General features: G+C 44.0%; 1 protein-coding gene across 4 annotated transcripts in view; it reads left to right on the top strand.

The window, feature by feature from the left end:
- The first annotated feature begins 1777 nt into the window (after positions 1-1777).
- Positions 1778-12551, top strand: part of RIPOR2 (RHO family interacting cell polarization regulator 2) — a 102050-nt gene continuing 91276 nt past the window's right edge. For 3 of the 4 annotated variants that reach the window (XM_033154719.1, XM_033154716.1, XM_033154722.1), the window contains exon 1: positions 1778-1889. In XM_033154719.1, coding sequence (XP_033010610.1) covers positions 1805-1889 — 85 coding nt within the window. In that variant the 5' untranslated portion in view covers positions 1778-1804. The remainder of the gene's footprint in view (positions 1890-12551) is intronic. The other variant, XM_033154717.1, reaches the window with a different exon arrangement.

Below are 12551 nucleotides of genomic sequence, written 5' to 3'. Positions count from 1 at the left end.
AAAAGGTCCTAGCCCCTAAGAGCATACAGTTCCAAATCAGATGGCCCTGAGAGGGAAGAGGGAAGAGTGGGATTTCTTTTTTGTCCGCCCTTCACACCCAAGGCATACCTGACATGCTTTCAGTGCACTTAATGCCTGTGATGACATGTATTGCTGTCCATCCAAAGTTAAGTCTGCAATAACAGACTACTTGAGACATGTCCAAATGGAAACTTCCCAAACCGCAGTCGGCTTGTTTGGCACTTCTTTTTGGCACTTGCCTGCTAATGGGTGTGAGTGGTGATACTAATGCACATTGAGTATTTTAACAGTGAGATTTAACTAGGTGTATAATGTATGAGAAATCAACAGTGGGTAGAAGCATTTTCACATGTGAGGCTTAAGCAGATTTGTGCTCAGATCAGTCTATGATAAACCCTACATTGGTTAGAGGTTGTTGTTGTTTTTTTAAATTTTATTTCCAGTGGGCTAGCCATGTTAGGTCACTTCCAGATGATTTGTTTGGTGAGCATTCATCCGAATTTGTTCTCACAAAGTTTGCAGGAAAGTTAGAGAACATTGACTAAGTACAGTACACATTAATCTGTTTGTAGTACAAAAATGTAGTTCTTCTCAATATGGAATCATTTGTGCTAGTCTGCAATATGCAAGTCTTTTAGCTTCAGAACGAAACCAGTTTATTCAGAAGCACTTTTCAGAGGCAAAAAATATGCAAAAGATCTAAATTGTGCATGGACTAGGTACAAAAAACAACCAAACACAAGTACACCGTCTCCACTGATTTTAATAAAATGTCATGTGTACACAGCCATTAGCAATTGTTTGTCAAGCAAAATGATACTTCCCAGTGTATTTTTCAATCACTTTCCGTATTGCCAAAAGCTCAATTTTTGGTGGAGTGCTAAATCAACTTTAATGGCACAACCTGCATTTGCTATATGCGAATCCTACCCAAAAAGAGTCTGCCAGGGACCTTTGGTTGTTTTTGCTGCCACAGACTTAGGGTGCTTCCAGGCAGAGGGGGCAAGGAGGATCAGTTTACAAAAAAAAAGGTTCTCAAGATACTGCAAATCGGGGGTGTTGGCCAAAGGTTTGTTCGTGCTTGTTATCGGGCCCAGAAACATTACAAGCGCGAACTGGCATGCACAAGCAGCACCAATCCTACAATAATCTGGGTTCATATGTGGAAGCAGCAGCCCTTCCATTTCTTCTTCGTTTTAAAATAAGTATATTCATTTATTGAACAAAGTTTCCAGCAATACAACCATCTGCCCCCGGTCCATCCCTCAGTAACAATAACACCACAAGGCACAAATATGAGAGAGGGGGGGGGGGCTTTCTTTCCCGCGTCTGGTGCAAAAAGTCTGCATGCACAGTGGAGCTGCGCGCTCTTCACAGACAGATCCTTCTGAGGAAAAAGAGCCCCCATTCCCAGGATGGCGCGCGCTCCTCTCCCCGCCACCGCAGGTAACCTGGAACCTGCCCTCGCGCCCACACGCCGAGCCTCCGGGCTGGATGAAATTACGCGCCTCTCGCCCTCATGCATAAAACATGGAGCAGGAGGAGGGGAAGGCGGCGGGCGACCGCGCGGAGCCCAGCAGAGCCGCCTGTCCCCCGTCGCCGGGCTTCCCCAGAGCCGCAGCTGCTGCTGGTGGTGGGCCCCACGCCCCACCGGCCAGAGAAGAAACTGGGTGTCCTCGCTTCCCGCTGGGCCCGCGTCCCCTCGGCGCGTGGATTTACGCAGCGCTTCGCGCGCCGCTTTGGCCACCACCGCCGCCGCTTCGAGCTGCAGCCTCTTGTGACCATGGAGCTCCCTCCGCGCTTGAATTGCCGCTGCCTGCTGAGGAACCGGCCTTGGAGGCGCAGGACCAAGCGCGGGCCTTTCAGGAGTAAGTGCGCCTGCGAGGCGGGCGCTTTGGTTTTGGGCTGCTGCGAGGCCCCAAAGAAAGAGCGCGCCCCCAATTTCTCTTTCCTCTTCTGCTGCCTTCCCTCCCTCTGCCTCCCTCTCTACCAGAGACCTGTATACCACTGTTATCTTCTTCAGTGGGTTTGCTCCAGGAAGATCACATTTGTTTGTTTGTTTGTTTGAAAAAATTAGCTACTACACCTTAGATTTTGCTTAAAATTGCTGTACAGTACAGTACTGGATTATCTCACATGGCAAACTCACCAGCTGAATGAAATTTTCCAACGCCTTATACTTTTCGAGTTATAGCTCTGTTGGTAGAGCATGAGGCTCTTAATCTCAGGCTCATGGGTTCAAGTCCCATGTGGGGTGAAATATTTGAACCAGGTGGTCCTTGTGGTCCCTTCGAACTATTCTGTGATTCTGTGAAAGGGAGATGAAAATTAGGGAAATGTTATGCATGCATAATGCACTTTTTAAAGCAATTTTTTTTTTAAAAAAAAAAGCAATGTGGGCTAAAGTCAATTGTGCCTGGGCCCCTTCTGGGATTAGGGGCCCTGAAACATCAACTTCATTTGTTTCATAGCAGAACCGCCCTGATCAACCCCCATTATTGACTGCCTTTTTGTCTGCACAATGGAATTTAATTCCATTAGCTAACTTGATGAAGTGGCTCAGCTTCTTTACAGCATGGAAGAACATGCTGAGTAGTCACACAATTAATTGAATACCTATTAATTAAATGCCCATTCCCTGCCCCTAACTAACTTTACAAGGAAGACAATCGAATCAGGGAAACATTTTCAGATGATTTCATTGTGCTCAGGTAGTCTAAAACGATGAATGATTAGCAGGGCTGGCCCACCCATGAGGCACATTGAAGCAGCTGCCGGAGGTGGCAGAACCTCACTGGGGCAGTGCCACCATGGGCGCCCCCACCCGCTGCCATCCCATCTGGCTCCAGAGAAGCAAGGAGAAGGGGCAGCGGCAGGTTCTGGCACGCTCTCGTGAAATCTTGCTGCTGCTACCACTTCTCCTCATGGGTGCCACCTAAACCTGGAAGCCATGCAAAAAAACTAGGCCACACGACCCCAGCTATCCCTTTCACCTTAGGCAGTGAAACAGGTCGGGCTGCCCCTGATGATTAGGCCTGGGGAAAACTAATACAATTAGCTTCAAATTCAGTTTGCTAACCAAGTTTAGCAGCAGTGTAAAACATGCCATACCATGCATGGTTGATGCTGGCAAGAGATGAGAAGATGCTGGCAAATGCATGCTTCCTTATTTTCTTATTTCTCATTTCCTTACAAAATAGGAGATAAGAAGCTGTGAAGTAAAAGAGGAAACTGTGGCCATTCGGATGTTGCTGGACTCTAAATCCCATCAGCCCCAACCCTTATGGACAACTGTATGGGGAGGTGATAGGAGTTGTAGTCCAACAACACCTGCAGGGCAACAGGTTCCACAGCCCAACTTTAGACAGAAGGGGGTTCTGCATCAGGCCCACTTTTATCAGTGGGTACCCACAATACACAGGCTGCCTGTGCTGGTCCGATGCAGATCACTGCTTATCCAAATGGATAATAAGTACGTATGTGCAGCCAGCTATCCTTCTCTTAGGGCTGCTGAGAGAACGGCTGGTGGCATAAAATTCTCATGCATGCATAGAGGTGATGGGGAGGTTGTGAAGGGTGACTGGATCAAGCCTCAAGACATGGCAAAAGCCCTGTGAAATGCATTACCAAGTTGGGTAGGGTTGAGCTGAAAATGAGTGACTCACATCCCAGTGAAGTCAGTAGCAGCGCTACAGCACAAAACTATTATTCAAGGCACAATTCCCCACCTCCCTTTGCCTTAACTTGATGAAGATACACAGGCTCTTCAAACTCTTTAGACAGGCAGCTATGTGCATGTTTAATAAACGGGTAACCTGTCATCTTTCTGCCCCTCTGGCAAGGGGACAGTGAGCAAGTTAGGCTGCAGTTATGTTTTTTTTATATATCAAAGGATGGCTACTTTAGATCAGTTTGTATGCCGCATGACAGTCTTAAACCCTGATGAAGAGAACATGACAAATGGTTGTTGTTTTTGTTGATATTTTCTTTACTATTGGAACAATATTTGTGGAGAGGGACATCAGCACCTTTGATTTGAGAAGCTGGTTAATGCACACAACAAGTGAAAAACTGTAAATGAGGGAGTAGCTGATGGGCGAATGCAGGTTATTTGCCATGACAGCCTGGCTTAAGCCTGAGGCAATCATTTGAGTTGATACTGTGAAATATACAATAATTGCAAGAACCAGCATTAACCTACTTATCCACGATTAAATGTGATGCTGAAAAGACTTTGGGGTCCTGAAAACCTTGAGATGGAAGGGCAACGAGGTGGGTGGATGGGTGTGGATTGGCTGCTTTATAAAGAAAGCCTCAATTGTTTGGAACCGCAGTGCCGGCTGCAATTTCATTGATTTCCAAACATGTAACCCAGAAACGTCAGACAAACCTGTAATAGAAGACTTCTAAGAAGAATGCAAATGTGCTTTGGGTTCCCTGTAATTGCTTGTTTTTCTTGTGCTCTTGTGACAAATGTAGGCTGGGGTGGGACCACAGCACATGCTTTGAATGCAGTTAAGTTGCAGGTTCAGTCCCTGGTGCCTCCAGCAGAAAAGGTCAGGTTGATGGTGAAAGGTCCAAGCCTGAAAGTTTGAAGAATCTGGTGCCAAGCAGAGAAGACAGTAAAAACCTGGTCTGGTATAAAGCAGCTCTCCCTATGTGCCCTTTTAAACTTATTTTAATATAGAAGCTACTTACTTAGGAACTGGATGGACCAAACCCACAGATGAACTCTTCAACCATCATAATTCATCTGCGTTGTCATGAGCCCTGTGGGGATGGTCAGATGCCAAGGAGGAAAGGGAGGAGCTTGGAGAATTGCAGCCAGAGGACCCAGGGGAGGTTCCCAGCATGATGGAGGAGCTGAAATTGGGCTTCAAGGGGGTGTCTGATCCACCCCATCTCCAATGCCAGCAGTGGCAACATGAACAAGCCTTGCATGGCCACTCAAAGGAGTGCCCATTTGATTGCCCAGTCCCAGGATTCAGTATGTTTGCTGCGCAAATAGCTGTCTCTGTCCCCTACTTTAAAATGAAGCTGCAGGGGGCATGTTGCTTGTTGGATCAATGTATTTTCTAGTGCTGAGGCATGTATTCTTGCCTGTTGTGTACCTGCTGACCCTTGTAACCTGTACTATGCCTTTATGCACCAATCTGATTTGAGCATTATCGCCTTTAGCAGAACTCAAGCTGGGAGTTGCAAATTTTCATATTGCAGTTACAGGTAGGTAGCCATGTTGGTCTGCCATAGTCAAAACAAAACAAAAAATTAAAAAATCCTTCCAGTAGCACCTTAGAGACCAACTAAGTTTGTTCTTGGTATGAGCTTTCGTGTGCATGCACACTTCTTCAGATTTCATATTGCAGTGAGAGCCCGGACAGGCACAGCTTTTGTTGTTGATGAAGTAGATCCTTTAGGCTTATATGAGTTGTCATCAACTTCTAAAATAATGCACACTGACTGTTCATTGTTGTTCAGGCTCTCCCCTTTTAACTATTTCCAAATAAACAAAATGGAGACTTTAAAATTGGCCTGTATATAATCTTCCTTTGTCCCATCAAGCCAAATGCAGCCCATTAGCAATGTATGGCAAGTCACAATGGACTTTCTGCCTAGGACTATGAAATGGCAGGCCAAATTGCATGGCTGGATGGACTGTGGTCAGTTTGGCGAGTCACAATTTCTGTTGGGCTCCTTTTAAAGTGTGCATTTGACTTTGCAGATTCTGCCATTATCATTCTCTCTTTCCCTAGAAGCATTCCTTCCTCTGACAAGGCTGCTCACATTGCATTCAGCCTCCGCTGAATAGGCTTTGTTACTTTAGATTCTCTTGAACCCAAAGTAGTGCATAGGGTGGTTGCTATGACAACACAGACTAACAGCTTTTACCACCCTTTGGGTAGCTAACAGGATGAATATGCCGTGTAGCTAAAGGAAAACTCATTGACAAGAATAGCAGCTCAATAAGCGTTTCTCATATATTCCCGCAATATGGTGTTGGCTTCGCTTGAAGTGATATTTAGTATGCAATATGGGGAGAACTTGGTGTGTAGCTAAATGTTGCAACACACCTAAATTATCTGCCATTTCCTTTTTGAGTCTTACTACAAGTTTCACTTTCCTCATGTACAGTACTGTACTGTATTTGCATTTTGTTCCCCAGTGCATTTAAATGACTGGAAAACCAGCTAGCCTTCCTGCTCGCTTGTTCTTCTCTTCCAAATTGCCTTTACTTTGTTTCAACTCACACCACTCCCCAGCTACAGTTGCAAATGAAGATACTGTGTATACGAATACCTTCCAAACAAATCACCCTATCATGCTTTTAGGCTATAGTGTTGCAGCAGTAGGACAGGGAGGGTGGGTAGTGGTGGGGAGAGATTCCGTTATTTAAAATAAACTGGAAAGTATGGGCAGTATTCAACTACAACACCCCATCTGTTCGGGAATTTCCGCTTGTGCAACAAAACTTTTCTGGGTCTGCTTCTGCACACCTTCCCTAGATGGTTGAGGGAACCCCCAGATCAGGTTTAGGGGAAGGCGATAGAAAGGACGGCTCATTGCACAAGCAGAAATCCTTGTGTGCTGATGGAACAGTCGCATAGTGCTACATTGGATAGAACCCTCTGCAAGTCTTTGATTGTGCTAAAATACTTGTCTGTCTCTTTTAGGAGACATACCACCTCTGCTCTCTCTTGCAGCCTTGATTGGCTGGGGAAGGAGAGCCAGCTGTAATGGGGTCCAAATGCAGATTTATTGCAACTGTATGGCTAGGGCTGTGCTTTTCCCAGCTCTTTCAAGTCTGAGGAGGTGCCTGAATGTACAGAGCCAGCACAAGTCTTATAACAAGACAGAGTTAGCATTGTTTGCTCTGTTAAATATGCTTATACCAGGAGGTGGACAGGAAGAGCTTGTCTCTGTTGGTTCTGCCACATGTTTTGTGATTTCCAATATCCCTTATCATGGTATCCTGCTGGAATGGGTCTTGGATCACCATGCTTTATTTATTTACTTCATATATATGTTAGAGATATGTTAATTTATATTATGCTAATCCATGATTTGTTGCAACCATGGTTTGCTTCACAAACCATGAGTCATCTGACAGATGAGCAAGCATGATTTGTTTGTTCAAAGCTTGATTTGTTTTCACAATCCTCTTGCTGTATGTCTCTGTAGCTTGATAGGTGCTTGTTGTGGGGTGGACAAACAAACCATGGTTAAGCAAAGCTGTTGGGCTCAGACATACTGCCAAACCACAGTTAAAGCAAGTCATGTTTCCTAAGCCAGCAACAAATTACATCATAGTTTGTTGGTATTGTTACTCTGATGGGCTGGATTTTCACATTCAAACAAGCCATAGTTAGTCTGAAGAACCCATAGCTTAGTGTTATGTGCAAAATCAGACCACAGTCTAAGCTGGCATCGTGCAGCTTCCTATGCTAGAAAAAATTGATTTTTTTCTTTTTTCTTTCTTTCTTTTATGAATTCATTAGAGTTGTAGGATTTTATACAAATTGTGGTACACAGCAGAGACATGATGAATGAAATGCTCTTCTAACACAATCAAAGTTAATGTACCAGAGAACCAAATAGGACATTAAATGTCAGTATCCAACAAAAAGAAAATTAACCAAAGATATAATATTATTTGAAGTTGGGTCTAGGGGGCTTAAATTAGTGAATGGCTCAGTTGCAGATGAGGTTGAGTGCAACTGTAGAGGAACCATCTGTAGTGATAAATTTTGGCATTTAAAATTCAGATAATCATTCTTCGTTTTAAATCACTTCTATTATGTTTTATCATGTTACACATAAGCTCAGTTTTATAAATGGTACAGGAAATATCATTATGATATATTTTTACAGCATTTGCATGTCACAGGCAGCCTCTGTGCTATATTCAGATCATATAGAATTCAGATCACTAAGGAATCTAATTATGGAGAACTGCTGGGTTTACACAGCTGTCACTTAAATTCTAGGTTGCTGCTTTTAATTTAGTTCACCCACAGTGAAAAAGTGCATTGCTGATCTATTTTAATATCTTTTGGAAACAAACAAAAACAGCAGTATGTAAATTGACTCAGTGCATTCTCCACCCAGTCAACTGGATAGCGTGACATTTGCTCTTTTGCTGAAATCCCCAGTGGCTAGCTCACTCTTCTGTAAAATGGGTGACATATTTTTCTGCCATATATATTTGACCTAGTTAAGTAGATTACATTCAGAACACGAAAAAAGTGATGGCACAAGCTTTGATGTTGTGCCTCCGTTATATAGTAGATGCCAAAACATCTATATTCAAGGACGGCTATATATACATGGAGCAAATCTTCCGAAGTATTAAGTTCAGATATTTCAGAAGGCAAAGAACAAGGGCAATTTAAAACCAAAACCATTGAGGTCTGTTTAATGTCAAAGGCTTAAGGGGCATTCCTGAGGTCCTGCTATGCCAAAAAGCAGCATAATGTAGTTAGGATCCTATGCACTTCCAGCAATAAAATGATCAGTAAAATGACAGCATTTTAAGCAGGAAGAAAATATACCAACACCAGCAGACACCCCTACAGTGTATGTGGTATCCACCCACCATTCATGGTGGTGCACACTAACAGTGTTTCTACATGAGACATGCACATGTGGAACCAAGGAACACATGGTGATGGCAGAATGGCCCCATGAAGTGACTGCACCAGCACACACACAAAACTAACTGAACAAAGAAAACTGCTTTTAGCACTACTGTGGTTTGTGAGCCAGGCATGGACAGGCTTTAGAGCTCCCTGCAGATATAGGTTGAGTTTCTTCCCATTACAAATGAACTTGCACACCAGCATGTTATTGTGATGATGGCATCCATTTAGATGGTGCTTTTGTAATAATGTGTTGCTACCAGTACTTTGAGGCTCCAGTACTTTGGCCACCTCATGAGAAGAGAAGACTCCCTAGAAAAGACCCTGATGTTGGGAAAGATGGAGGGAACAAGGAGAAGGGGACGACAGAGGATGAGATGGTTGGACAGTGTTCTCAAAGCTACCAACATGAGTCTGACCAAACTGCGGGAGGCAGTGAAAGATAGGCGTGCCTGGCGTGCTCTGGTCCATGGGGTCATGAAGAGTTGGACACGACTGAACGACTGAACAACAACAAACTATTTGTTAGATACAACAAAGTGTGTGTGTGTGTGTGTGTGTGTGTGTGTGATGACGAAAAATAAACTAGGGCAGAGGAAGAAGGAAGCTTTAATATTTTTTTAATCTACATTGTCCACTAAGTGGCAGTGTGACTAGGCTCCAGAAATGAGTTCTTTTGTATCTGACATGACATGCCAGAAGTGAGAAGCAAAGAATAAGCACTACACAATGGGAGGGAAAAGTTGATTGATGGGGTGAGCTCCCATTGCTCGGTCCCAGCTCCTGCCCACCTAGCAGTTCAAAAGCACATCAAAAGTGCAAGTAGATAAAAAGGTACCACTCCGGCGGGAAGGTAAATGGCGTTTCTGTGCGCTGCTCTGGTTCGCCAGAAGCGGCTTAGTCATGCTGGCCACATGACCTGGAAGCTGTACGCCGGCTCCCTCGGCCAGTAACACGAGATGAGCACCGCAACCCCAGAGTCAGACACGACTGGACCTAATGGTCAGGGGTCCCTTTACCTTTTATAGTGGAATATGGTGGGAACATAGTCACTGCTCCCCTGTCATGCAGCGAGAAAACATTTGCTATGCCCTGAGTCCAGTAAAAAAAGAAAATAAGTCTGTTTGGCACAGAGAAGGACTATGATTGCACTACAGCAGAGCTCCCAGTTTCATGAGGGTGTCCTGAGGTAGAATTTTCAGTGCATAGCAAAAATCCCAGCACAATGATTGCTGCACTAGCATCCAAAAACCTTTTCCCATTGCGGCAGGACATGCTAGTGGCATTGAGCTAGCCCCCTACAATGTTCGCACCACACACACCCGTGAAATGTAGGCAGAGAAGACACATGGAGAGGTGGACCAAGGCAGGACTCGCAATGATTCAGTTTCATGCCGCTGTAAATGCCTTTTGGCCACCACTGCGCCAGTGATCTACAGTAATGCAACTCTATACTCCTGAAATACAATAGCATCGGGCTGCAAGACGTTCCCTGCTTGCTTTGTCACAGGAACTTCACCAGCAGTAACCACACTTCAAGCAGCACTGAAGTTCTAGATCAGGGATAGGGAATCTGTAGCCCTCCAGATGTTTTGGGTACAATTTCCATCAGGCCTAGCCAGCAGGACACTGGAAACTCTGTCTTTCTCCAACCAGCAAGTCTTGGGTAGTCAGGCCCACCTACCCTTCCACCTGATGGTGCTGTTAGTGAACACCAGGTCAGTCTATGACAAAACAACACTCCGTTGCAGCATGACTGCTGATGAAGGAGCTAAATGGATGTATATTACTGAGACCTAGGTGGGAAAGATTTGACTTAAGCTTTGCCCATTGGCTTCTTGATGCAGGCAGCTAGGTAGGATCATATAACCCCAATCCTTAAAACACTGTACTCTCTGCCTCTGAGTTACTGGGTCCAGTTCAAACCATTGGTACAAGTGTACAGTGCCCTATAATTGGTCCAGAACCCATGTACTTAATGGACAGCTTCCTCCAATACCAATCGATCAATGCTTTGAGATCAGCCAAGGAGACCCTGCTTAAAATCCTGCCAATGGACATGACCTGTGGTGTGTGATGACTTGAGATGGGCTCTTCTTGGTGGCAGCAAGCACCTCAACTGTGGAATTTCCTGTGTGATCATCCGCTATGATGTCATGTTTTAGATGTCAACTGAAAACATTTTTGTCCGTTCAGGCTTTTGAGACATATTTTTTTCCTCTGGGTCTTAACAGTTTTGTTGTGCTGCTGTATAACGTTTGTTATTTTAGTTTTCTAATCATTGTGTACAAGTGCTGTTATTTACATTGTTCACTGCCCTTGGCTCCATTGATAGGAAGGTTGGTATATAAATAAAATGAATAAATAATAATATTCTGCCATTTTTACCTGTTCGGTTATGTACCTCTTTCCATAGTTTTTGGAACACTTTCCATAACTTTTATCTTGAAAGAAAATGGCTACGGTGCTATACAAAATTACTCTGCCAACCCACTAAGTGGTTTGAGGCAATCCTGGGTTCTGCAGCAAGATCTCTTTTTGCTGCGACAGATGAATGCAATAGAGGAATTCCAATAAAACATGAGCCTTGGATGTGAATGAAGATCACTAAAGCAGTTGTTTTGTTGCTGCACATCTATATGCCTTGAGGAATTTGTAGATATATAGGGTTTACAAGCTACTGAAGAGAGCGCTTTGTTCTTGAAATGATGGTAAAACTTTGTGAATGGGAGAAAGGCCAGTGTTGAGTCAGGTTTCATTTGCACTCATTATGTGTTCGTGCCAAAAATATACAGCAAAATAGCAACAGAGGCAACTGTATGAAAATTCCTAGGTCCTGTTACAATTTAATGTGACCAAGAAACAGAGCCCAGGGTGAAGTTATGTTGGTGAAGCGGCTGGGCTATGCAGAAAGAACAGTTTCAGCTCAGTGGCTTGCATGAACGTTGTGATGGATCAGATCAGAGGTCTATCAGTAATCCAGCGTCTTGTTTTCCACAGTGGGCAACCAGATGCCTATGGGAAACCCATAGGCAGTAAATGATAGCAATAGGCATTTCCTTTGTTTCTCATCAGCAAATGGTACAGTAGTAGGAGATGTGGTGCCTGTGATCGTGGATGTAGTATGTACACCAGTTAGCATGATCAGTTGGGAGTTTGCTATAACTCTTCTAAATATCTGAAGAAACCTGTTGAGTTTGGATTCATTTGCCTTTTCCTGGAGTACATATATGGTGTAATAAGTAACTGAGGTTGACAGGGTGACTGCTTTCCCCAGTGGTGGAAATGCTTCACATTCCAAGTTGGTGGTTTGGCATCTCAGCTTCCATTCACATAAACTTTCAGCAATTTTCAGCTGTGCTATAAACAGCATCTGTTTGGAAGCCTAGGAGCTTCAAATGCCTGAAGGAAACAAAAGTTGCTGTGGTGTAGCATCTGTGTCTGCTGCCTTTGTTCTTCACTGATGTAATTTAGGACATGCCATCTTCTTTCATCTCCAGAAGGTTTTATTGAGATGAGAAAAAGCTAGCACGTGTCTGCTATTTAATTTGAAGATTTTATATTCTTTGTGGTCTGGCTTCTTATTTATGTTTACTAGCTATTACATAGGTCATAGCCCGACAGATTGTTATAGCTGAGCCAGCATACTTATTAGTAGAGATGTGGAAGCCGGGACAGGGGAAGGGTAAAAAAAAGAAACAGGTAAACTTTCCCTCCTTGTTCATTTCTAACTACTTTATATGATGTTTTCCAGTGGAAAAATATTGGGGGACACTGGAAAAAGTGTCTATGAAAAGCAATCTTTTTTAGAGTGATTGGTAAAAAGGTAAAGGGACCCCTGACCATTAGGTCCAGTCATGTCCGACTCTGGGGTTGTGGCGCTCATCTCGCGTA

The sequence above is a fragment of the Lacerta agilis genome, chromosome 7 (genome assembly GCF_009819535.1).
Source record: "Lacerta agilis isolate rLacAgi1 chromosome 7, rLacAgi1.pri, whole genome shotgun sequence".
Lineage (NCBI taxonomy): Eukaryota > Metazoa > Chordata > Lepidosauria > Squamata > Lacertidae > Lacerta > Lacerta agilis.
The sequence above is the reverse complement of the archived record's forward strand: the minus strand, read 5'-3'. Positions and strand labels throughout refer to the sequence as shown.